The 27,272-nt window shown below is 41.7% G+C and overlaps 1 protein-coding gene across 2 annotated transcripts; it reads left to right on the top strand.

Moving 5' to 3' along the window:
* The first annotated feature begins 4,379 nt into the window (after window positions 1-4,379).
* LOC139381118 (protein HID1-like) lies at window positions 4,380-26,943 on the top strand. Of its 2 annotated transcripts, none has more exons than XM_071124407.1 (20): window positions 4,380-4,571; window positions 6,878-7,027; window positions 7,848-8,009; window positions 14,029-14,145; window positions 18,628-18,734; window positions 19,294-19,410; window positions 19,496-19,733; window positions 20,085-20,141; window positions 20,279-20,419; window positions 21,608-21,698; window positions 21,974-22,125; window positions 22,360-22,438; window positions 22,564-22,728; window positions 23,105-23,196; window positions 23,372-23,507; window positions 23,826-24,052; window positions 24,246-24,335; window positions 24,486-24,577; window positions 24,906-25,064; window positions 25,596-26,943. In XM_071124407.1, exons 1-20 carry the CDS (start codon window positions 4,506-4,508, stop codon window positions 25,657-25,659), a joined length of 2,502 nt encoding a protein of 833 aa, XP_070980508.1. In that variant the 5' UTR covers window positions 4,380-4,505; the 3' UTR covers window positions 25,660-26,943. The 2 variants fall into 2 exon arrangements, with proteins under 2 accessions (XP_070980508.1, XP_070980509.1); XM_071124408.1 differs by having other exon boundaries at window positions 4,421-4,571; window positions 14,032-14,145.
* Window positions 26,944-27,272: the final 329 nt, after the last annotated feature.

Here is a 27,272-nt window from a genome sequence, read left to right as displayed (position 1 = left end):
CTGACTCCAGAGTCTGGGAATCCGCTTTGATGTTATCGCCACGATGCGTCGATAATGAAGGAGGCTGTTCTTTTACGAGTTCGTTCTCCTCTGTGTCTCTTTCAATCTCTCAGCATTACAAGGAAAACCGTGTTCATACTGTAGGGGAGAGTGAGATAAGTTGTGCCAAAGGGTTAGTTGAGCCCCCCCTTGTTTCTAGCAAACCATACACAAAATGAATCATGTGACCAAATATTTAGGAAGAGGTCATCACTTCGTGCAGTCTGTGAAGGAAGAAACCACATGGAAAAAGTGGTAAGCAAGTTAGGTCCAAAAAACAGATTATCACAAAGTCAAATGAATTTATTGTGTTATAGGTTTCATGATGCTTGAAACCAAAGTAGACCATTTTAAGATTGTTTTGTACATCTCTATAAACTACAATACGAGGTCCTAAACCTAGCATGAAAGTGCATCCTCATAGCTGCGTGGGCTAATATAGTTAAAATGGTTGCTTTGGGTAAATTGTGCCATTTGGCTAATCAATATACCCCATAAAACGATGATTCTATTTAGTCAGTTTCATGCATAATATGCATAGTATTTTGAAGACACCTCGTATTTGTGTGATTAGTCAATTTCAAATGATGAAAAATGCCTTCATCAGGTGGGTTCGCCCCCATCTAGGCCACAATTGAAGCGTTTCTTCCCAGGCGTAATGCAAGGCTTTATCGCTGGGATTTGAGGTTACACCAGGGCCTGAGAACTGGCGTACCGGAAACCCCTGCAGCCCCTGCAAGGCTTGGGGGCCCATGCGCCTGTCATCAATGTCTATTTTCTTTAATTTAATAAATAATTTTGACAGTAAACCTCCAAAAAGTCACTCATATGAACCTTTTTCATTTCCATATGTTCTAGGAAGTGAAGTGTTTGTTTCCTGGGCTTCAGGAATGAGAAAGGGATATAGGTGAACAAATGCTGTGGTCAAGGCTACGACGGCACCAGCACGAAGAGTGGAGCTTACTAAGGTGTTCAAAAGCGCATATCAGACCGAGAGACTAATGCTTCTTAGGTAGTTCTTTATGAGTTTTAGTTTAGGAAGTGAAGGTTATTTATAATAAGGGTTACAAAATCGGACCTCTTTGAAAGGAAAATGGATGGCCCTTCCTTCAGGAAAATATATTTTGCCTAAACCCTCCCTTGAATGCTTGAAATAAAAGTGACCCTCCCCTATACCCAACATAATAATTAAAACATAAGTTGGATAGCAGTGAACATTTCTACCATTTACTCTCACTTCTTGTACAGACCAGAGCCCTAGATCTGCAGTTTTAGAAACTGACCTTTATCCTGTAAGCATTCTCACAGGAATTTTTATAGCACACAGGACTGCGGGCGAGAAGGTTGTGGGTTCGCAGACCACCGTGGACAAGAGTAGGGGTCAAAATATCTACTTAATGCACCTGAGCTCAATTTCGAGTCTCATAGCAAAGGCTCTGAATACTTGTGTAAATAAGGTATTTATGTTTTTGACTTGTAATATATTTGCAAGAAATTCTAAAAACCTCTTTTCGCTGTGTCTTTATGGGGTATTGTGTGTAGATGAGTATATATTTTTTTCATCCATTTTAGAATAAGGCTCTAACGTAACAAAATGTGGAAAAAGTCAAGGGGTCTGAATACTTTTTGAATGCACTGCATAGAAAGGTTTGGAAAACATACATACTGTACACCTACACATTAACACACAAACAGTACAACCTCCATATAATTCATAACGTGGACTGTGAAGAGACACAAAGGTACAGACAGACACATGCATTCGCATACATTGTGACATTGTTGTATGGTGATATTAAAAATGTTGTACTGTAGATATGTAGTGGTGTAATAAGGTTATATGATGTACTTTTTTATATTTTGTTGTATATGTAATGTAAGTGCTTTAATATGTTTGGACCCTAGGAATGGGGATCCCTAATAAATACAAATACAAATATCATAGGCCTAATAGTACTATAGAGTTCTTTTTACTTACACACAATATAGCTGGGTCACCACATCCTGCCCCTAGGGATCCATGGCCCTGTAACGCCCCAACCCAACACACCCGACTCAGCTTTAGGATCTTAGTGAAACATTCATTGTTTTCAGGTGTGTTAGACCAAGGCCAGAGTGACCACAGTACACCAGACCCACACGGCCAGGACTGAGCAGCCCAGTAGCAAGCAATTGCCTAAACAGGTGTCTCCTCTGACGTAGGCATGTGTTCAATACAGACTCCCTTTGTTGTACAGTATTCCATATAAGGCATCCAGCCAGACCTTTTCAAAGTTGCACAGTATACCCTTAATCTTAAAACAAATCTAGTGATACTGTACATAACTTGACATTTCTTCCAAACATTGTGGGAGGATAAGCAACCTTGCAATGAATGGCAATGCATTTATTTGCCACTATAAATTCTAGGTTACACAGTTTCTTCTGATAACAGTCTCCAGTATCAGCCTTTTCAAGCAAACAAAAACAGGGAGAAGGGAGAACCTGTAGACATACTTAGATAAAAGTACATACTCTTTGTCAGAATTCAGCCAGCCTTCACAAGACCACAACATATGCAAATATGTCCCCTTTTGTGCTTTACACCTCCAGCATAATACAACTTCTGAGTGAATGATATTCAGTTTCACTGGCATTAGGTACGTTCTATGGATGGTCTTTTATGTCTGAGATTCTGTGAACATGACTGGGCATTTTAACATATCTGGATCCATTCATCATTATCAATAAAGTCTCCCAGGTCTTTCTCACATATTGGGAAAAGCCTCTATCAACCCTTGATACAGTTTGGAAATCATCTTTGGAGGTTTGTCAGACTGCCTTAAAATAACATCTGGCTTGTCCAGTGTTTGCTGGACAGAGAGAATAAAGTGTTGTTTTCTGCAAAACTTCACCTCACCTCTGTCACAGACTGGTCTTCCCTGGCTGCATGACCCTGTTGAGGCCCCTGTCACCATCGAATCCACCTAAATTGAGGCATGACAAAGAATTACCTTGGTGTACATTTATACATTATATAGGTGGTTCAGGTGCTTATACACCTGCATTGCTTGCTGTTTGGGGTTTTAGGCTGGGTTTCTGTACAGCACTTTGAAATATCAGCTGATATAAGAAGGGCTATACAAATACATTTGATTTGATTATGCAAGAATATAATCAATGGTTTAATAACTGAAATTACCATTATTCCCAGATCCCAGACTGTAGCTTTAAGTTTAAACTGCGGTACTGTTGGTCTACTCATCAATTCAGGATTAAACCCTGTATCATTCATTGAATACACTGCAAAATTCACCTGTGCTCCATAGACTGGTCTTACCTGGCTGTCTGGCCCTGCTGGGACCCCTGTCACCATCTGATCCTGCTAAAACATGATGAGCATAGTGGGATGTCTGCGGGACCTACGATCCTGACAGAGATCATTGCGGACAAAAATTGCCTCCCCCTCCGTCCCTCTTTACCGTCCCCAGTGAAAGTTGCGCCCCTGAATTTAGATAGTTCCTTACCTAACTCACAGTATTTGCCACCATAATCATCTGCGCATAGGCAGAATATGGGTTCTAACAGACAGTGAGGGGACAGAGGTGTCACAGAGAAAGCAGAAGTCACCTAGAAACAGTAACGAATGAAAAACAAGAGAGTGATAAGCTCTGAGTACATGTGATGAAGATATACTTGATTTGTTTTTGTTGCATTTTCGGTGGCAAAGAGCTTGATTGAGCTTGATGTACCTGATCTTCTTTGATAGGGAAAATCAAACCCCCCCCACCTATGGACAGCACCCTCTCCACAAAATAATTTCCTGCGGCCATAGGGCAGGGTTGATAGTTCTCTGAATAAATGGGCACCTCATGCATTTTACAATTGTACCAATGGATGCCACTGAGAGTCCCTGTTGTACTACTAATAAGCAAAGCCATTATGAGAAGGAATAAAACACAGCTAACCAGCATAAAACACAGCTAACCAGCAACCACATAAACTATTGACTGCATCGTATTAAATATAAGTTTGTATTTTAAGTATCAGTCTATCAAAATGTATTGCTAATAATTAGTCTACATTGTGCAGTGTTGTTATAGAGGAAAGGTAAACCACATGTAATTAATTATTTATCATTTATAATTCGTAGGCCTGTTATTCGTACATGCTGTTACAGGTCGCTGGCTGTAGATGAGCTGATTCATCAGGTGTTTAGGTAAATTGTCAAGGAATTACCTCAGTCAATTCACATTAAAGATGTGAACTAAAACAAATATGTACATTTTTATCCCGGAAGTCGCCATGCCTGGATTCTGCTTAGTTCAATTCCTCCAGACTGTGCGTCGCGAAGGCTCAGGACAACTGGAGGAGGATGTGACGGATGAGGGAGACTATCCACGAGGAAGACGACGCACGAGCGACCGACGGACGGATCAGTATTCAGGCGCTTCAGGCGAAGCAAACAGGTGGCTGCCTAGTACAACATGGGTAACGCTGACTCCAAACTCAACTTCAGGAAAGCTGTGATACGACTAACAACCAAAACACAGGTTTGTTAACATAATAACGCTCTTTTGTATAGGCCAATGCAGCATTTAAATATTTATGAACAGTTCTGTTTTTCAAGATAAAAATAGCAATTCAAGTGGGCCAGATGGTAGGTTGCCTACAAGTTGTATTTGACACACATGGATGAGTGCCATGGATGATTGGGTGCTAGAGAAATACAGTAATGGTTACCATCAGTCCAAAAGCAGAGTTTACTGGTTAAATGTAAACTTTTAATTAAAATGTAGGACTAGGATATTTATATTTTGTTATTGGCTATAAACTGACAATTCGATTAATTTTAGGGTACTATTATAAATACTGCAAATTTGTGTCATCAAATAGTGGACTCATACTATCGGCAACAATGTATCTATGTTGTAATCAAATGTAACATTGTAGTCATACTTCTGTAGTTATAATAAACACAACCAAGAGCCTCATATCAGGTGCAAACAGTCGTTCTAAGGTGTATCCTATTCACAGAGCTATGATGAGATGTGAATATGAATACTGTACATTCGGGCTGTATTTGAATCAATCATTTTCCTGCTTTATTCTTCCTTTGATTTAAAAAAATAAAAATAGAATAAAGGTAGCCTAGAAACCATTTCCAGCTACATTTATGATGACATGGTTGTTGAATGAATCATAACACTCAGACAATGTGGCTGATTTAAGATGGGATGAAAGTTAGTTAAATAAGCATTAGTCTAAAGTGCACTGTTTGGGTGACATTTACTCTGTCATCAAGGCAAAAAAAGTAGCTGAATACATTGTCTGTACAACAAAACAAAAGTACATTTCATCATATGTGTTCTTCATTGGGGCGGCAGGTAGTCTAGTGGTTAGAGCGTTGGACTAGTAGCCGAAAGGTTGCAAGATCAAATCCCAGAGCTGACAAGTTAAAAATCTGTTGTTCTGACCCTGAACAAGGCAGTTAACCCACTGTTCCTAGGCTGTCATTGAAAATAAGAATTTGTTCTTCACTGACTTTCCTAGTTAAATAAAGGTAAAATAAAAAAAATGATGGTTTCCTGGGCACAGATCTTAGTCCTGGACTAAAAAGCAATGCTCAATGAAGAATCTCCATCAAAAGTGATTTTTAGTCCATGACTAAGTTTATTATGTCTATATTTATCTGCTCTACTCCTGAAGGCTACAGCCAAGCAGGTCTCTGAATTAATAATATATGAGTTAATAGAGAAGGGAAATGGCAGCATCCAAACCGTCTGTGCTCATCAATGAGAGCACACTCACATGATGTAGAGTGGAGTGACGTCTGGGACTTGGTTTAGATGTGGCCTGGCTCTGTGTGTCTGAGAGTGGAGTGACGTCTGGTTCTATCTGTGCGATGGTGTGCAGAATGGAGATCGTTTCCTCTGACTCACTGTTCTGGTCAGAGCGTCAGACTGCCACAGTGCATTGCTAGCTACTGGCCATCATGGGGAATATAAAGGATACGAAGACCTGAATTTGTGATCGCAACGCTGTCACCATTACCACCACATGGGAGCATAGACTGCAGTGTGCAGACTGAGGAGGCTCTTTTTACCATGCTCACATGGAGGGAAATGTCTACAGAATTCAATGTACGTATCTCAGAGCATCGTAGCACCACTAGGTGCAAAAACTCGACTTGCTCAGTTGCGGCCCACTTTTTGGAAGCAAACCACTCAATTTCATCTCTGCGTTATATTGGCATCGAACATGTCATCCTCCCTAGGAGAGGGGGTGACCTTGATAATTTATTGTTAAAACGAGAGGCTGCCTGGATATTTAATTTAAAGACCCTTGCTCCCTTCTGTCTCAACGTAGACTTTGATCTGAAGCCATTGTTGTGATTATTGTGACTTTGCCATTGTAATTGTTTATAAGCTTAAGTAGTCTAAAATGAATCTATGATCGTATGCTTTCTATTTGTTTTTTGTATGCTGTTTGTATGCCATTTGAATATTTGAGAATTAACCAATGATATTAGGCCACACTTGGCCATGATCACAGACACCTGTGTGCCTTTTGACACTATAAAAATGAGTCATCCCGCAGTGTTTGTGATTATACCCTGATGAAGACAGCTTGGCTGTCGAAACGTTGGTAATTACATTTTTTGCATCTGAGCTCCTAGAGTGTGCGGCTCTCCCTTATTTTCAAGGGAAATGTCTACAGAACAGACTAAAGAAAAAGTTGCACTCATTTATTTTTTTATTTGCTGTGGATTTATTTTACTAATATTTTGGCTATCATCAGATAGGGTTTTGGGATGGGGAATATATCTAATCCCTGTTTGTTGCCTCATCTTCCCCAGCCTGTGGAGACTACAGACGATGCTTTCTGGGACCAGTTCTGGGCGGATACTGCCACGACCGTCCAGGATGTGTTCGCTCTGGTCCCGGCAGCGGAGATACGAGCTGTCAGGGAGGAATCTCCCTCCAATCTAGCAACCCTCTGCTACAAGGTAATGTAGGGTAGGATACAGTACATCCTCTGTGTGTGTATGTGTGCTTAACCTTTATTTTTTCTACCTTGGATACAATTGGTGTAATAGGAATGCAAGACGTGTACAGTAACAAGTAGGGCTGGGATGATATTAGTATCGCAAAAAAATTATATGGCAAAAATCAGAACACGAACCAGACCACTCTTTGGTCATTTAAAAACCTGCTGTATGTAAAATATTGTGTGCTATAGCTTGGAAGATAAATAAATGGGACTCAGGATGACAACATAATGATGTTTGTTTCCAACACCGTTTTCCTAAATAAGTTCAATCCGCCTCGTGTTTTGTTTCCTTGCCACGATACTAATGAGTATTGCAATACTTGCATTGTCCCGGCCCTAGTAACAGGTGTATTCTGAGTGTGTTAAGTAGTGCTGTAATGTAGTAACAGGCGTATGCTGAGTGTGTTAAGTGGTTCTGTAATGTAGTAACAGGTGTGTTCTGAGTGTGTTAAGTGCTGCTGTACTGCAGTATCGGGCAGGTGTTCCACCTGGGTTTGCTTCCAATATGTCTCTAGTTGTTTTTAAATGGTGTGTTTCATCCTTTTCTGTATTTAAGCAGATTCTATTGGGTACCTTGGATACAGATGGTGTTAAAGGAATGCTAGTGTTTGTTGCAGCAAACACCATTGTAAATGGAATTGTATGCCTGTGTTGAGCCTCAAGGGTCTACTGTATAAGCCCTCAAATGGAAACGCTTGCATAAGCAAGAAATTAAGCAGTGTGTGAGAGGGTGTGTTGTATTTGACTAACTGTACATGTTCATGTGTTCATTCCAGGCGGTGGAGAAGCTAGTCCAGGCGGCTGAATCTGGTTGTCCCTCAGAGAAGGAGAGACAGATAGTCCTGAACTGCACCCGTCTGCTCACACGTATCCTACCATACATCTTTGAGGATGCAGACTGGAGAGGGTTCTTCTGGTCTACCGTGCCTGGAGCTCGGGTGAGAATACTGTACTACTCATCAACGGCACCATCCAATATAGATATAAAATGCTGTGTCCCAGAAGTGTTCTGTGCTATCCTAGCCCATTGGACATGTAACCCTTTGAAGTTGTGATTTCATTATATATGCAATTTGCATATCAGTTTATCAGTGGTCAGGGTCATTTTAATTAGGTGAGACTCACTTCTGTGTTCCTTTATTATTTGGGAATTAAGAGGGATGCATTCTCTATCGCATGCTGCCAAGGATGCCAGTCTCGCTCTCCACTTGTCTTTAGCACCTCAGACTCAGTGACCACTTGCAGGATGAAGCTGTGTGGCGGGGCAAGGGAGAAAGAGGAAGGAGCATCGGGGCTAGTTGCATTAGAAGGGCTGGGAGATGAGGAAGTGTTGGACCGGCAAGGAGGCATGGCTGAGTCAAATTAATGAAGTGGCTCAGCCATACGTTCCTTGTCAGTAACAACCACATCATCAGCATTAAGGGACATGGGCAGCTGTGAGGAGGAGGGTTTATTCTCCAGGTCTTTCATTGTTTTCCAGAACTTCTTGGGGTTCGACCCACAGAGAAAGAACTCCTTAACCTCTTGAGTGTAGAGGGCAGTATTTTGATGTTTATATGAAAAACGTACCCAAATGAAACTGCCTATTTTTAAGGCCCAGAATCTAGAATATGCATATAATTGTCAGATTAGGATAGAAAACACTCAAGTTTCCAAAACTGTCAAAATATTGACTGTGAGTATAACAGAACTGGTATTGCAGGTGAAAACTTGAGGAAAATCCAACCAGGAAGTGCTGTTTTTCTTGAAACCTCTCTGTTCCATTGCATGCCTTCCCTCCATTTAAAGGGATATCAACCAGATTCCTTTTCCTATAGCTTCCACATGGTGTGAAGAGTCTTTAGACATAGTTTCAGGATTTTATTCTGAAAAATGAGCGAGAAAGATCACATCGCGTCATTGGATGGCTGGGTGCCAGCAGAGTTTTGCATGCGTGAGCAGCTTAGAGCTGACATTTTCTCTCACTCCTATTGAAAAAGCTACGGCCCAGTTGAAATATTATCGATTATTTATTGTAAAAACAACCTGAGGATTGATTATAAAAAAAACGTTTGACATGGTTCTACGAACTTTATGGATACTATTTGGAATTTTCGTTGTGACCGCTCGAGCCTGTGGATTTCTGAACATAACACGCCAACCAAATGGAGGTTTTTGGATTTAAAAATAGTCTTTATGGAACAAAAGGAACATTTATTGTGTAACTGGGAGTCTCGTGAGTGCAAACATCTGAAGATCATCAAAGGTAAGCAATTCATTTTATTGCTTTTCTGACTTTCGTGACCAATATACTTTGCTGCTAGCTGTTTGTAATGTGTTGTCTACTGAGAGCTATCCTCACATAAATGCTTGCATAGCTTTCGCCGAAAAGCTTTTTTGAAATCTGACATGCCAGGTGGATTAACAACAAGCTAAGCTGTGTTTTGCTATATTGCACTTGTGAGTTCATGAAAATGTGATTTCATGAAATTTTGAATTTGGCGCTCTGCAATTCAGCGGATGTTGACGAAAATGATCTCGCTAACGGGATGGGTGCATCAAGAAATTGAGGTATCTACTGTAACTTTGGTTTTCTAGATAGCCTGAGTGCACTTATTTCTCCTGAACAACAGCCAGTTAGCCTGGGTATGCGTGTGCCGAGCCTTTCGCCAAATGTTTAACAACTTTGTGTAACGCAAAATAAAAATGTGCATTTCTTATTAGACAAGATCAGGTAGTACCTAGGGCTGTTGCGATGACCATATTACCGTCACACCGGCGGTCATTAAGGCTGTCAAATTCCACATGACCGTTTAGTCATAGTAATTAGACTTCTCCAAGCTCTGATGCAGCTTGCTAACTTGTTGGTACTCAGCACTCTATTGTCCCTATAATCACTCTGCCATCAATGCAAATGTATCGAAACTCTAATCAATCACTTCATGACAGCCCATGAGCTCATGTTGCGCAACATTTCTATATGCTATGCAATTGCAGGAGAAAACAGAGTGATGGCCTCTATTAAAAAGAACAGGATCCCATCAGCTTTCTATAGGCTAGGCCTACTATATTTATTTCTCAACTTCCCTAATATTTAGCACATTGGTTATATTTACAACAGGATTATAGCCTACCTGGCTGGCATGAAAATAAACCATGGGGAAAAGCATTCTCCATTCGCTATTTAAGTGCATAGATTACATGTATTTTTCCCGCTGCCCCTGTTTCGATACAGGTGCATGATAATGGTCCATTCTAAATCAAAACAAATGTCACACATATATTATTTAGTATATGTAAAGATAAGATTAAATCAAGAATAGTCTGATGGGTGACAATATTGGCCTAACAAGTATGAATTATATATTATCACTTGTGAATCATGCCCAGCATAAGAAATAATGACTTTTTTGCGACTTTTTCGAATCATAGTCGCATGTAGCCTAGCCTATACAATGTTTGTTTTTTTACACGTTAATTTCATATAAAGCAAAGTCATATGTGCTCAGTTTTAGGACGATTTTAAGCAGAATACGAAATACAAAAACAATTAGAAACATCTAAAGTGCTCAATTCTGTTTATTTTCCTGAACAAACAGCTCTGTCATAATTCACTCACATTCACTCTCACACACCTCTCCATCAGGCTTGGGGCTTGCTATCAACACGTGATGCACCTCCCATTCCTACTCTCTCTCTCTCCATCTCTTAAAAAAACTAATAGATTAAAAGCTGATCAATCACTTTCAATTTGAGGATTGATTTTTCTTTCTAATAAGTTGTCTTCAAAATTCTTGATATTGTGATTTTTTTCTGAAAAGGGTCGTAAGGGAGATAAAGAACATAATACGTAAAAATAGAGTTGTGGTTGATTTATTATTCCATTTGAAAAAAATCCAGAAAAATTGTGCTTTTGTGATCCGTATTTTAGAGTTTTAGAGTTTAACACGGCAATGCTGACAAATTGCACTCTGTGCTTTGAGCAGCGCTCTCCATAGACAGACTGGGAAGCGCAGAGTGTTGAGCACCCTATTAAATCCAAGGTTAGCAGAGTCAAAGTTGCGTAAAACGCCACTCACCTTGATGCTTTCAGGGCTTGCCACAGTCTTCCCTGCTACCACTTCAGTCAATGTGATCTACCTCTGCTGTGGGAACTGTTCTGACATTCTCATATGCTTTGCGGATTCCAAGTGACTGTTAATTGTTTTGCACGGTCGTTAGCTGTTATTTTTGTTGGCAAATTAGATTGATTTCTGTTCATTGTACTGCCTGTCAGCCATCAACAATCACCCATCATCTACGCATGTGAATAAGCTGACAGGCCAGGGGGGAAAAAACGTTGTTGACTTGTGGTTTGATTGGGCCATTTTCCACGGTAACAGTGCAGTAATTGGTCAAAATTACTAACCCGCTTTGATTGGACCCTTTTATGCTCTAAAAGTGCGGGAATTGGTAAAAAAATGCGAGGTCTTGCATAATATGCGCTGATTGGTTGATTTTGCATTGATTTATGCGATCGCGGAATCCTGGAGGGACTGCTATATTTTTTTAAAAGGTTTGTATCACAACTAAAGTGGCCAAATAATTAATCTGCTTTGCAAGGGGTGTAGAGCCTAACCTGCATACATAATCAGCGCATGAGTTTCAAGTTTGGGGAAGATAATTTTCACCATAAAAATTCACCTTTTTTAATAAAAATATTACATGTATAATTGCATTTGCCGTCATTTTTGAAAATGGTGTTTTCCGCTAATGGAACATTTGCGCTTATAGCCTACTACGCTTATAATGTGAAGATATGGCCTAATAGTTTATCAACGTTTTAAACTAAACGTTCTGATCTGTTGCGTCAGCCACATTGCGTAAAAACGTTTTTGTTGTTGCTAGTGCTTGTATTAATTTGGGGTCTTTTGCATCCTACAATTGTCCCAGTCTATGTTTGGAATATTTATTTCTTGCAGAGAATACAATAGGTTGACTTTCGTACTATGGAGGATAGTAGGTGTTTTTGCTGTTCGTTAAGCCTACTCATCTTGTTGGCTGACGACAAGTAAATGTGGACAGATCTTCCAATATCTTCAATATGCACCTCAGAATTGGATAAGGTCACACGCAGTTGCGTCCCCGATGTGGCTCTCTTCACTTGTAGCCTGTGAGAAAGACCCAATCCCATGATGGATAGCCATGTGAGTGAGAAGGGATTCGGCTCGCTCAACACTCAGGGAGAAGGGCACAAAGGCCACTGGCCACAAAAGGCATGGATTTATTTTAGGGTGCATTACAGCCAAACAAAGGGGATGCCTCCTTGAAATTCTAGGCATTATCTAGTGCTTGTCAAATTGTAAATTAGTAACTGATGTAGTGTGTACAGCCTGTGCAAAAAACAAAGCAGAGCTTATGCCTTTTTCAATAGACTTTTTTAAAATCATCATTTGTCGCATCATACAGCCTTACAATGTATTAAAAATCAAAACAAATAACCCAATGTTTGTAGAACTAAATTTACATTAATAACTCTAAATTAAGCATATAGGAATACATATTTCTTTGTTAACCGCTCAACACATAATAGCCGCATGTTGCACCCTCATCGTTTGTTCAATTGTTTTCTTCATACTATAAAATAATGCCACAGATTTCTAAGCAAATCTTGTCTGCTAAAGGAACTAGTGAGGCCCACAGCCATTTGGTATAGCCAGATCAGGACATAACAAAGTCAAATCAGAGTATGCTATTCTGTTCTTCTGAAATAGACTATTTTCTTCATATCATGCTCCTTTAAACCTGTTAAAATAAATAATGGATTTATTGTGAAGGTGTAGGCTATATTACATGGATTTATTATACTTTTTTTTTAAGTAGATGTTCCAAAGATCTGCATCAGTGGCTTATAGGCTACGTGTGGAAGCCAGGAGATGCTAAATGTGTTTATCTCCATTACCGTGAGACCGACAGTTATTTGCTTGACTCTCACCAGCTGATGGAATGTCGTGACCGCTATAGCCCTAGTAGAACCTCCCCGTTACAGTCCATCTTCTTCCAGGGTTTTTCGCCTTATGAACACGGACCTGGTGTTGAGTCAGGTCAACTCATCTCAAACCATCTCAATTGGGTTGAGGTCAGGTGATTGTGGAGGCCAGGTCATCTGATGCAGCACTCCATCACTCTCCTTCTTGGTCAAATAGCCTTTACACAGTCTGGAGGTGTGTTGAGTCATTGTCCTGTTGAAAAACAAATGATATTCCCACTAAGCGCAAACCAGATGGGATGGGGTATCGCTGCAGAATGCTGTAGTAGCCATGCTGGCTAAGTGTACCTTGCATTCCACCTACTCTGCATCTCACAAAGCCATGACGGTTGGAACCAAAAATCTCAAATTTGGAATCATCTGACCAAAGGACAGATTTTCACCGGTCTGTTGTCCATTTCTCATGTTTCTTGGCCCAAGCAAGTCTCTTCTTAGTATTGGTGACCTTTAGTCGTGGTTTCTTTGCAGCAGTTCGACCATGAAGGCCTGATTTACATAGTCTCCTCTGAACAGTTGATGTTGAGATGTGTCTTACTTGAACTCTGTGAAGCATTTATTTGGGATAATGAACTTATCCTCTGCAGCAGAGGTAAGTTTGGGTCATCCTTTCCTGTGGCGTTTCTCACGAGAGCCAGTTTCATCATAGCACTTGATGGTTTTTGTGACTGCACTTGAAGAAACTTTCAAAGTTCTTGAAATATTTCGAATTGACCTCATGTCTTAAAGTAATGATGGAATGTCGTTTCTCTTTGCTTATTTCAGCTGTTCTTGCTATAATATGGACCTAGGTTGAGCATGATGATGATGATAATGATGTCTGTCTCTCAGCAGGATGATGATTATTATTATTTTGTCCTAGCAGGATGATTGTCTGTCTCCTAGCAGGATGAAGGCGAGGAGGAGGATTGTGTCCTAGGATGAGCACGATGATGATGATGTCTGTCTCCTAGCAGGATGAAGGTAATGATGATGGAGCGAGGCCCCTGGCTGAGTCTCTCCTCCTGGCTGTATCTGACCTGCTCTTCTGTCCAGACTTCACCGTTCAGAGCCACAAGAGAGCCGGCCCGGTGAGTAACCTCATACAGAAACGCTATGGGGCCTCCTGAGTGGCGCAATGGTCTAAGGCACTGCATCGCTGTGTCACTAGAGATTCTGGGTCCAGCCTCTGTCGCAGCCGTGGGGCGGGGCACAATTTGGCCCAGCGTCATCCGGGTTAGGGGAGGGTTTTGCCGACAGGAATGTCCTTGCACTAGCGACTCCTGTGGCAGGCCAGGCACAGTGCATGCTGACACGGTCACCAGGTGTACAGTGTTTCCTCCGACACGTTGGTGGAGCTGGCTTCTGGGTTAAGTGGGCATTGTGTCAAGAAGCAGTGTGGCTTGGTCAAGAGCCACACTGCTTTCGGAGGACGCATGGCTCTCGACCTTCGCCTCTCCCGAGTCCGTATGGGAGTTGCAGCGATGAGACTGTAACTACCAATTGGATATCACGAAATTGGTGAGAAAAAAATAAATATTATAATAAATATGAAACACCATGATAATTAGTGTTGACCAGTGTTCCTTAGTTTCTGGAAAAACCAGAAACTACTTGACCAGTTTATTTTTTATTTGATATTTTATAAACAATACAAAACGATAACATCATACAAACATCAACTACATCACACCTGCCCAGACCCACTAGCACATGCCCGCATTACTCTCCGCCACATGGCCTCAAACTGCACCTTTTTGTTTCTCTCCATTGCCCCCAAAAATTGCTAATAAAGCATTTGCCCTTTCCATTGAATTTTGTCTACATTGGTCAATCCAAAATGGCTTTTTAAAGCTGTCATTGAAAAAAAAAAATCCTATTACCAAGTCATTTACAGTTTCTATGCCTTTAGTTTTCCATGTAGACCAATTTATCAGTGAATTCTGATAAGCTATCCAAGGATTGTTCCATAATGTTGTGTTTTTAGGGAGTGATATTGGTTCTTGTTGAATACATTTCATTTTCTTCCGTATTGTTATAAACTATGAAGTTATTCTGGGGATGAGCATTTGCATCTTCAATTGTACCCATTTGTTCTTCTAGTGCATTTAACTATATTTATTAAGAAAAAGCCTTGGGTAGCTAGTTCATACAATCCCACGTCTGGAAGGTTAAAACCACCCTCAGACTTAGAAAGATATAAAACGTTCCTTTTTTATTCAATACATTTTTAATTGGCCATATAAAGTCTGTTATGACCGAGTATATTTTTTTTAAAGAATGTCTTCGGTTAGGTAATTGGCCATGCCACTCTGAATAGGTTTATTTAATTCAATCTGCTTTCATATTGTTGAGTAATGGAATAAAGTTGTCTTTATATATTGATTGTTTGTTGTCACTTAGTAAGCATCCTAAGTATTTAAAGGATTGCTGCAGATCTTGAATTATTATTTTTATTTTCCTATTGCCATATTTTTTCCCCACGTTAATTTTATATCTTGATTGTAGTATATTGGTCAGGTATCACAGGAGGTTATCTGCAAATAAGTTTAGTTTATATTCATGTTTACCATTACTGATACCTGTTATGTTTGGGTCTGGTTCAATTGCCAGTGCAAACAGGAGGGGGAGAGGGGACATCTGTCTTGTGACCCTGACCCTTTCTAAAGAAATTGAATCAGATAATGTACAGTATTATTTGTCTATATTATAGCTTTTTTTATAAGAGTCTTTTCCATATCAACAGTCATTATTGATAAACCTATAGCTTGTTTTTTGAGTATTGTATTAAACTGGAACATTTTATTGTATTTGTTTGTCAGTGTCAAATTTGAATAAATACCGTTTGATATGTATCACATCTGGTAAGACTTTTGCCATTCTATTGCTTATAAGATTTGTTATTATTTTATTGGCACAATTTAATAAACTTAACTTGGGTCTATAATTAGTAAGAGACTCTCCAGATTTTCCTGGTTTTAATATAACTGAAATAACGGTTTGATACATGGAACTAGGAAGTTCTGAATTGTGTGACGTGTGCTGTCATTTGTGTAAATAGAGGCGCTACTTTGTCCTAAAATGTTGAATAGAATTTTATGGGAATGCCATCCATTCCTTGTGCTTTTCTCTGCATGAATATTTCTTCTTGGGTGATCTGTTTTTAGTGATTTATTTTTTTGTCTGCTGATAATCGCTTCAGAGTTGTTGAGTCTAAGAAGGCTATAGGGTCCGTCCAACTGTTTAATTTAAAGTTTGTATTTAATTTTGCGGGGGAAAATTGTAACTCAAAATCTGCTCACAAAAACGAGATTATGCAGACGTTCGCATTAATCTCAAATTAAGATTGGTTCCTAAGTGAACAGAATGTCCCATTAGACCCCTGTTGTGCTTCCATGCTGTGTGTAATGCACCTGTTAGCTCCGTTAGCTCCCCTGTGCAGACTAGGCTCCAGGGTTAATGAGTGACTCAAGTCCTGAGTGTGAAGTGAGGTGTGACCCTGGGCCATGTTTGTCAACTGGGCTGAGGAGGAGGAGGGTGGTGGACACTCCTTATCCACTGTGCAAACACCTCTATGCTGTTGTTTCCGGCCACACAGGGCCCAATGGTGTTTGACAGGGCCGTGAAAATAAAATGGTCACCCTCCCTATCCTCCAGCTGACCACTCACTCACAGCTACTCAACATACACACGTGCATGCACACGGAAATGTCACACTCAGTGGAGCACTTGATGGTGTGAGGAAAAAAATGGACAGCAGAGTTGTGTGGAGCAGAGTGGAGATGGAGAATAGCCAGGGGCTGTGTGTATTCTGTGTATCCCTATCTATTCTAGGATCCAGGCAGTCACACACAGGCAGTTAAGGCTGAATGGCTGCTAACTATTTGGAAAGGCTAATTTGCTTGCCTGAGGAACATGCACAGACACACACACGCAACGTCTATCACTACCAAGGTTGGAGTCTAACTATTGATTAGAGTGAATAATATCATGACAGAGTTCCTACACAACTGAATTTACTATAGTAATCTATGAAGATTAAAAATGGGGCTGCTGCTGACACTCCTTCTAGGCAGTTAAAATCTCTCTCTGCAGAGGTGTTGGACAATAGGTGGGCAAAGTCAGATGAATGCTCAGCTCAGGCCACTTGTAAAATCACAAGGTGGACAGAAGTGTGAACAAAGGTTGTGTCCCAAATGACACCCCATTCCCTATATAGTGCACTACTTTTGACCAAAGCCCTATATTCCCTGGTCAGGAATAGTAATCTATATAAAGCATGGATGGGCAACTTTGATGGGGATGGGAGCCATCAAAAATTGGAACTCAACATGAGCGCAGGTCTGCATACCCAGATCTGTACCCACACATGTAGTCAGAGCCAGCCCTATCCTTTTGGGGGGGCCATAAGCAACATTTTGTTGGGCCCCAAACCCCCCCACCTTGCAAGCAAAACATTTCAGCGGCAATTCTACATTTTGTTGTTGGGCATTGAGAAAATGTCCAGTTTTAAAGCAAGTTTGCTGAAATTCTACACATTTTGCCTTTGGGTGGAGAGAAATATTTGCAGTTTTTACTATGATATCTGAATGAGAGTGGATAAAAAAAATCAGTTGTGGCGGACGGACGGTTATTCAACCATGATTACTACAAGTAATCGACAGGTAGCCTAGTGGTTAGCGCGTTGGACCAGTAACCGAAAGGTTGCAAGATTGAATCCCCGAGCTGACAAGGTAAAAATCTGTCGTTCTGACCCTGAACAAGGCAGTTAACCCACTGTTCCTAGGCGGTCATTGAAAATAAGAATTTGTTCTTATTGCCTAGTTAAATTGAGGTCAATTTAATCCAATTGAGTGACAGTCAGTGACTGACATAACAAGAGAGAAACTGCTGATGCACAACCATATTTTGAAATAGCTCCTTTTGTATTATAATGCTCAACAGTAACTTGAGTCCCCGACTGAGTCCGTCCGTCCGTCCGTCCGTCCCCACACAAACAAAAGGTCCCTGATATATATCCCTGATATACCTGATATATATCCCTGATCCCTGATATAAGGGGTAGGGCGCCATAAGGGGGGGGGGGGGGGCTATAAGGGGTAGGGTGACTGTGCTGATCCCCAGCCACAGTCACTCTGCCTTTTGCACATGACTATGTATCCCCCTGTCGATCAGGCTATTTGACTCAGTTGGCTGCTACTGTAGTGCCATACTCCATCTTGCCAGTCACCCATTCATTACCGACAAGCCCCGATGCATTCAGTTCATGATTTATCTCACAGTCGCAGCACCCCCGTCCCTCTGTTGATATGAGTAAAGCACGGTCCACCATGTCCTTTGTGATCTCTGCACTGTAGGGTGGCAATAACCGATATCCCATTTGACATTCATTAATTATTGACTTTACACATTGTGCAGTAAACCATGTTTTATAGTAAACCAAACAATCATTGTTCTACATTATTGTAACAACATTTTTTCGAATTTTGTAGGATTTCATGAAGAAAAAAACCCTGAAAAAAACCCTGCTTGATTAGGTTTGAAGGTCACATCAGTGTTCTCTTGTTTCCAAGGACGCAGAGGAGGACATGCAGTCGATAGACAGTTGTGAGTACATCTGGGAGGCAGGGGTGGGGTTCGCTCAGTCACCCCCTCTCGACTACATCCACGACCTCAACAGGTGAGATCACAGCACCAGGGAGGATGGAGAGAGGGCATCTCTGAATTCCTTGATCTACTTGTGTAGATATGAGAGGATTGGATAGATATAATTAGTACGGCGACAATTCCACTTGGCTTATCGGGGGGCAAGATGGAACTCCCACTACAATGCTTACACACATCCAACCCTCTCAGATCTACACAAGTGATTAGAGCAGTTGGGTTTCAGTTGGTGGTCAAACATAATGTAAAATGACCAGGAATAATAATAATACTAATACAAATTTATTCAGAAATTCTGTTCCCAAGTATTCCAACAAATAGAAATTCACATGATCATGTCTCAATGTAATCAAGGTACAGTATGTATTTGAACTATCATTTCAATCTCTTTTTGTGCTTACTTGTGGTAAATTTGCGATGTACAAATTATTATAATTATTTTCTGAAACCTGACCGTTTGCTGGGATAAACTAAATCAGCCCTGTGGTTAAATCTAGGTGCCTAGAGGGTAGGGGCAAGGGGTTGATTTGGGATTTACAAGATGTGTCCATCTTTCTCTCCACTGTCCTGGTCAGGACGGAGCTGCTGAAGCTGCTTCTGACCTGTTTCTCTGACGCCATGTACCTGCCCCCCTCTGCTGAGAACAACATCCTCAACCGCTGGGTTACCTTCTTCAGCTCTACAGATAACAGGTAACACACACACACTTTATGACTGATTTGGTTTGAAGCGTGTGTGTGTGTTACACTCATCCTAACTTCTTCCTCCCCCTCCCAGACATGCCCTGCCTCTCTTCACATCTCTCCTAAACGTGGTGTGTGCCTATGACCCAGTGGGGTACGGTATCCCCTACAACTACTTGATGTTCTCTGACTACCGAGAGGTGCTGGTGGAGCATGCTGTCCAGATCCTCATAGTGACTCTGGAGCACGAGGCCGGGGCAGCTGCAGACACAGCTCAACACAACCTGGACCACTTACACTCCCTCTCCGCCTCTGCGATGGAAGACAAGGAGGTAAGAGAACCTGAATAGCTTCCCCAACAGACATCAAACTCCTTCCACGGAGGGCTGAGTGTCTGTGGGTTTTCACTCCTCCCTTGTACACGATTGATGAATTAAAGTCACTAATTAGTAAGGAACTCCCCTCATCTAGTTTTCTAGGTCTTAATTGAAAGGAACAAAATAAAACCAGCAGCGACTAGGCCCTCTATGGTATGAGTTTGACACCCCTGCTTTACATCTCAGCTACTTGTGGAGAACTGGATAGGAATAAGCAACATGGTGGTAGCTCCAGCTTGCTTCTGGCCACATGGAATTGTTAGTTGTTGTATCATCTGATAACATTTCTCTTCCTTGTGTTCTCAGCTTGTGGGACCAGACAACCTGTTTGTTAACTACCTGTCCAGGATCCATAGGGAGGAGGTAGGAGACTAATGTACACTGTTCAAAGGTCAAACCAGAGCCATATGACTCAATGGGTCAATCAGAGGTCCTTTTTTTTAACCATCAAATCACCGTAAATTGATAGATTGTTGTTTTTCCTTCCTGTCTTTCCCCAGGACTTCAGCTTCATCCTGAAGGGCCTGGCCAGACTGATGACCAACCCTCTGATCCAAACCTACCTGCCCAACTCTACCAAGAAGATCCAGTTCCACCAGGAACTCCTGGTGCTCTTCTGGAAGCTCTGTGACTTCAACAAGGTTTGGACTGGAGCCCTAGCACCGGCATCCCCTCATTCCTATATTGAAGGATACAACAGTGCTGTAGTAGCCTTAATACTGTCCTAGATGGACTAGTAGTCTCACCCCATCACTTCTAGCCTGGTCCCAGATCTGTTTGGGACTTCAACAAGGTTTCGGAGCACACAGAGTTATTCTGCCCTAAGACCATCCTAGGTCATATGGTTCTTAGTTTCTGTTCTAGCCTCACTCTTCACAGCTGTTCCCTCTTCTAGCCTCACTCTTCACAGCTGTTCCCTCTTCTAGCCTCACTCTTCACAGCAGTACCCTCTTCTAGCCTCACGCTTCACAGCTGTTCCCTCTTCTAGCCTCACTCTTCACAGCTGTTCCCTCTTCTAGCCTCACTCTACACAGCTGTTTCCCCTTCTAGCCTCACTCTTCACAGCTGTTCCCTCTTCTAGCCTCACTCTACACAGCTGTTCCCCCATCTAGCCTCACTCTACACAGCTGTTCCCCCATCTAGCCTCACTCTTCACAGGTGTTCCCCCATCTAGCCTCACTCTTCACAGCTGTTCCCAACATTAGTGGTCCTTAGTCATATATTTACAGTTCATTGAAAAATAATAATTTTGCATCTCTCATTTCGGTCCATTAAGAACACTGAGGGGTGTCTAGAGAGTAGGGTAAAGTGGCACATCTGTGTTTGTTAGGTGCCACGGTCTTTGGAGCTCTGTGCTGCACACTGCCTCTCACATCCATTCACTTCTCAACACTTTCTGCATCCTGTTCCTCTACCGTTCTTCCCTCAACACTGTGCCATCTGTCGGTCTGTGCTACCTGGTACATGCCTCATTGCGTCGCACGTTGATTAAATGTTTACATACTCCTCGCTCTCTCATCGGGTATGCACTGAGGAGATGAGGTGCCTTTTTAAAGTGTTTCTCTAAATAAATGTAAACTAGCTGCAAACTTAACGGTCTTAACGATTCTGATAATAGTTTAGTTTTAACTTTGACAAGTCTTGTCTAAAGTGTTTGTGTCTAACCTCTGGGTTTCTGTCTGTGACATTTTTAAGTACAGTACTGCTGTTCCTGTTGCACACCGTACAGGGGAGACTAGTCATATACTATTGAAGCTCAATCTCTTAGCCCCTTTGTGGGCTAAAAGGGATCCAAATAAAATTGTATTTTTATTTTTTGTGTGTTTCAGAAGTTTCTGTTCTTCGTGTTAAAGAGCAGTGATGTTCTGGATGTCCTGGTGCCTATCCTGTTCTACCTGAATGATGCACGAGCTGACCAGTGTGAGTCACATAGAACTGTCTGAGTAGGTGGCACTGAGAGATATGGCAGCTCTGCTTCTTGCTCCTAAGCAACTTTGCAGTTACAAGCATTTCGCTACACCCGGAATAACATCTGCTAAATATGTGTATGTGACCAATAAAATGTGATTTGTGTGCATGTTCCGAATGCAGTCTGTATGTTTTGGGATTGTTGGGTACTAGGTGTGCATGCACTCTGTCTTAGTTTATAGTGTGTGTTTGTGTGACATGCACTGTGTGTGTGCATGTGTGTGCAGCTTGTGTGGGCCTGATACACATTGGTGTCTTTATCCTGCTGCTGCTGAGTGGAGAGAGGAACTTTGGTGTGCGTCTGAATAAAACCTACTCGGTACGGGTCCCCATGGACATCCCTGTGTTCACTGGAACACATGCTGATCTGCTCATCATGGTGAGTAGTGCTACTGGTGCTGTCTGGATGGGAGATTTCTCAGTGCTTCCCTGGATGGGAGTGGGGTGAGGGAATTATATATTTTACATGCTCTGATGAAAGTCTTTGTTGACCGAAAAGCCTGGCACATAAACTGAAACTACCACTGATTCAAGTGTGTGGAGACTATTCATAGTACACTATTAAGGTAACTGTGCACAGTTGCCTTATGTTAGTTCATTTGTGATTGTCTAGATTTTCCACAAAATCATCACAGGTGGACACCAGCACCTGAAGCCTCTCTTTGACTGCCTGCTTACCATCATAGTGAATGGTGAGTGCTCCTATTCTATTTAAATCTGTGGGTGAGTGTCTGACTGTCAGTGAAATGGTCACCACCTGTTGGCAGCATCTGGGTATTACAGTTTCTTGACACCAGTACTCCACCATCCTCCACAGTGTCTCCCTACCTGAAGAGTCTGTCCATGGTAGCAGCCAACAAGCTGCTCCACCTCCTGGAAGCCTTCTCCACCAACTGGTTCCTGTTCTCTGCCTCCCAGAACCATCATCTGATCTTCTTCCTGCTCGAGGTCTTTAACAACCTCATACAGTATCAGTTTGATGGTAAGGCCTGGCTGTAGCTAGCTCGGGTCCCATATCTGATTGTGCTATCTTGCCAAACATGGCAATGAGTGACAAGGAGTTGGCAAGACAGCACAAAGTGATCTGGGACACAGGCTCTATAGTCTCACGTTGTCAGTCGTCACAAAGTAGTAGAGCAAACCTGGGATCATGAGGCTAGGTTGGCTCACTCCTCCAAAGATTTTACCAAGCCCTGACTGAGCAGTATGGGAACTACACCATCTCTTGGTGGATATTGGAATTGTTTCAACATGGTTGACTTTAAATGACCAGAACATAAACTGCCACACTGACACTATTTAAGAGCACTTTTCTTTACATTATAAACCTGCCCACTGTTTGTTCCTCCCCCCTCCAGGTAACTGTAACCTGGTGTACACCCTCATCCGCAAGCGCAACATCTTCCATCAGCTGGCCAATCTGACCTCTGACCCGGTCACTATCCACAAGGTAAAGAGAGAGAGAATGTGCTCTCTAATGTAAAAGTCTATACCATACAACTTTGTCCATGTTACAGCAAACAGTGGATCTTAAAATGAAAAGGGGGCCAGCACTCACTTGACACAGTTGCAGTTGAATCATTGAAGCTTTTATTGATCATTTTCTTCTCCATCCACATAACAAGGCCCTAGAGATGAAGAAGACGACATTGGCTCGTATCTCCCGTACCAACTCCCAGGAGAGCCTCTCCATGGATGGGTCCCGACCGGCCGTCCCAGCTGAGCCAGGGACCCTCAATGCCAGCCTCGTGGCAATACCAGGTACCCCCTCTCCTCTTTGGAGCTCTCCATGCATGCATGTATTTTGCAAAGCACATTTCCCTATGGTATGCTAATCTTTTTTATTAACTTGGCTTTGCCGGTTGTCCACTAAGCTTCACTAACTTATAACCTATCACTCTACAACTCAGTTCATCACAGATATTGGAATTCTCTCAGCCCTTTTTATAAAAAAAAAACAGCAGTTGATTTGGTTTAGTCATTTTCACCAAATATCATAGCAATCCCTTATTTGACATCAGTTTTGTTCCATTGTTAGAAACCATTGAACAATTCTCTAAGAGTCTGCTGTCACTGTAGCTATTGACAAGCTGACAAAGAAGGCTCAGGTCTCTGAGGATGGCACCATGGTCTGTCTCCAGCGCAACACACACTCTCCACAGATGACCGCTGACCAGCATACACACAGCCTGCAGCCTCAAACGGCTGGTGACCAGCACAAACACTCTCCACAGTCCTCTGACACCAACACCAGTGGTATAGCAGGAGCCAGCAACACAGAGTCCAACTCAGGGAGAGACAATGAGGTAAGAGCTCTGATTGGGGAGACTCATGAACCCAGCTCACTGGAAATCAATCCATGGGGGAATGATTTAGTGAATTACGAACATGTATCAGGACAAAATATATACAGAATGCAACTTCTCAGTGACATGATTTTGTAAAGAAAATGCTGTTGAGCCTAGTGACGACCACAATGGTTATTCTTATTCCTGTCAGGAGGCTTTTCCACCAGTGTCAGACCCAGCCAGGGGTTGTTTGTCCAGAGTGTCAGCATCAGCTACATACTGGAACCCTACTCCAGACTGGGTAAGAGAACTCCCTCCCCTTTCCATCCAACCCTAAACATAGAGTACATTCACAGCTGGGGTGTTATGTACATCATTGGTAAGATCTTTCCTTCTCTCCCTCCCGATAGATGGTGACCTGCTCTCCTTTCTCTGTACTGTTCTCCGTCAGGTCCTCTCCTGGAAGAGTAAGCTTCCTCTCCAGACGATCATGAGGCTGCTACAAGTCCTGGTTCCTCAGGTGGAGAAGATCTGCATAGACAAGTAAGGGAGAAGGATCCTATAATCTTTCCAACAATGTAAAATGGGCGGGGGGGAGGGGGTTACTTTTCAATTCAAGAGAGTATGACAGAGCATTTGTAGGATCATTTGATTTGGATTGTGGAACCCATAACTGATCAGAACACAGAGTGATAAATATCATTCCCCAGAACTGGATTAGCATGGATGAGATATACCAATCATTTTAATCTAACCTGCCCAGGGACTACAGTTAAAAATGAGCAATTTGGCTAAAACTGGCACTTTGACAGTATTGTTGATTAATGTGCACTGACCCAGTAAAACTAAAGTATATGCTTTTGTCTTCCAGGGGCCTGACAGATGAGTCAGAGATCCTGAAGTTCCTGCAGCATGGTACCCTGGTGGGCCTGCTGCCTGTGCCACACCCCATCCTCATCAGGAAGTACCAGGCTAACGCGGGCACTGCCATGTGGTTCCGCACATACACGTGGGGTGTCATTTATCTACGGTAAGCAACATGGGTCAAATGAAAAGGGAAAGATTAAAATATTTGATGGTGATGACAGTAAATACTTGTAGTATAAGACCCAATCCATGTACAGAATGAATATGATTAAGTTAAGATCTACTTTGGAGTAATTACAAAAGAGCAGTGCAGGGTATTCCCGAATTGCCGAATCCCGAAAGCAGGATTATTAAATTGGCCAGCTAACTTTGATTAATAGCCACAACTTGATTTTCTGGTTGATAAAGAAATCAACATTTGTATATTGGTTGTTGTCAAGTCAGTTAAACATTATTATATTTCTCAAGATGATTTCAAGCAATTTTGGTCATCTGGCTAACTATTTTTGATCCAGCTATCTTTACCAGCTCCCAGGTCTAGGAATAAAGTGTACCAGCTGGTGGTCAGTCAGTGTGTTTGTCACATCTACTTGCCGAGTCACTTATTCCATGACTCACATGTGATTGTGAGTGATTCTCTCAAATTGAATCTGATCTTTATTAACTCCTTTCCCCTGGGCTTTTGTTACCGTAGTAACGTGGATCCTCCAATCTGGTACGACACCGACGTCAGACTGTTTGAGATCCAGAGGATCTAACTGGAGGAGGTGAAGAGGTCTCTATATGACTGCGTCTGAAATAGCACCCTGTCCCCTATATAGTGCATAGCTTTTGACAGGAGCCCTATGGACCCTTGTCAAAAGAAGCACACTGCGTCTCTCTGGAACTGGGTTGTCTGGCTGGTTCCCCCTCAGAACCACAAACTCATAACCGTCTCCTACCAACTGCCATTTTCAAACCTGAACAGAAGTCTGGATGAGGAAGAGGACAGATGAAGATTAAACGGTCATACCTGCTCTAGAAAACAAGAATTGACAGTTTTTTTCCTGCATTTTGTTTCTTGCCAAACCCTTAAATCATCATGTAATAAACCACTTTTCCTACAAGCTGTCTGCTACTACAACTGCCAAAAGATCTGCCATATCAACCCTCTACTGGTGTGTATTTTCTATGTCAGTATATTCCTTCACTTCTTCAACCTTGATGTAACTTTTTTTTCCAAACAAAAACCATGTATACACTACCGTATGTATACGTTAGGTAATGTGCTATTTAAGTTTTTCTATGTTTTAGATTATGTATTGCACTTATTTTCAGTATCCCCTTTTTCAGCGAGCTTCATTTTTCTCCTATTATCGCTGTAAAATGTATTTTTTATTTTGGTTTGAAATAGACTTAGGCTAGCGTGAGCCTCACTAAAGGATGCAGCTTTAAGAAACCTGTCACGTCTGATTTAAAAAGGCAGACTAGTGCTGAATCCCAAATCGCCACTCCAATTCCGTGTTCACGTGCCCCATTCGCCATATGCACACGTTGTGCTGAGGGTGTGAAAATAATGGATGGCTAATTAGATCCCCCGATAGCCACTTTGACCGAGTCAGCTATGCTCTCCGCTTCAGAGTGATGTGGTATCCCATAACTCACTGCGTTATTTTTGAGTTTGTGTAATTTCACACAAAATAAATGCGGTATGGCTTGTTATGAGCCACATGTATTTGTTTGTGTCTAATGTTGAGGCTTTACACATGTAACATGAAATACTTCCCACATTAAATGCTTATGTTACCAATATTTATATCTTGTAAAATGACAGGGATTTTTCTCATTAGAATTTAATGCTTGTTTTCTTATTGAAACGTGGAACATGAATTGCATCATTCAAGTCACAAGTGTCCTGAAGTTGATGGGTTTCTTCGATCCCCTCGCCACTCTTGAAGTCCTCCTCTGTTTCACCAGAAACACATGACAATGGATTGCCTTCCAAGCGAGTTGGTAGGGGCGAGTGGCTGGTTTGCAGTTCACCATAGGTGCACTGACCAGGAATTCACTTAGTCTATTTTATGAGAATTTGTAAGATTATTATTTGCATAAAATAGACAGAGACCAGTCTTATCAAAATTAGATAATAGCATTTATTCTCGGAGCGCGCTGCCATGAAACCACAAACAGTTTATATACAAAATATGACGTCATAGGTTTTAAAATGTGCTTCCTCCTAATCGACCAGGACCCAACAGGTTCAAAAGTTTATTCCCACCCCCTCGCTCGCTCACTCCAGACACACAGTTAAATCAATATTAAACTTCTGAAGTCTTCATCTATTACTATTCAGCAGAGAGTTCCAGCTAATGGAAAACCTAGGAAAACACTC

The sequence above is a fragment of the Oncorhynchus clarkii genome, chromosome 23, assembly GCF_045791955.1.
Source record: "Oncorhynchus clarkii lewisi isolate Uvic-CL-2024 chromosome 23, UVic_Ocla_1.0, whole genome shotgun sequence".
Classification (NCBI taxonomy): domain Eukaryota; kingdom Metazoa; phylum Chordata; class Actinopteri; order Salmoniformes; family Salmonidae; genus Oncorhynchus; species Oncorhynchus clarkii.
Note: the sequence above shows the minus strand (reverse complement) of the source record. Positions and strands in the feature narration are given on the sequence as shown.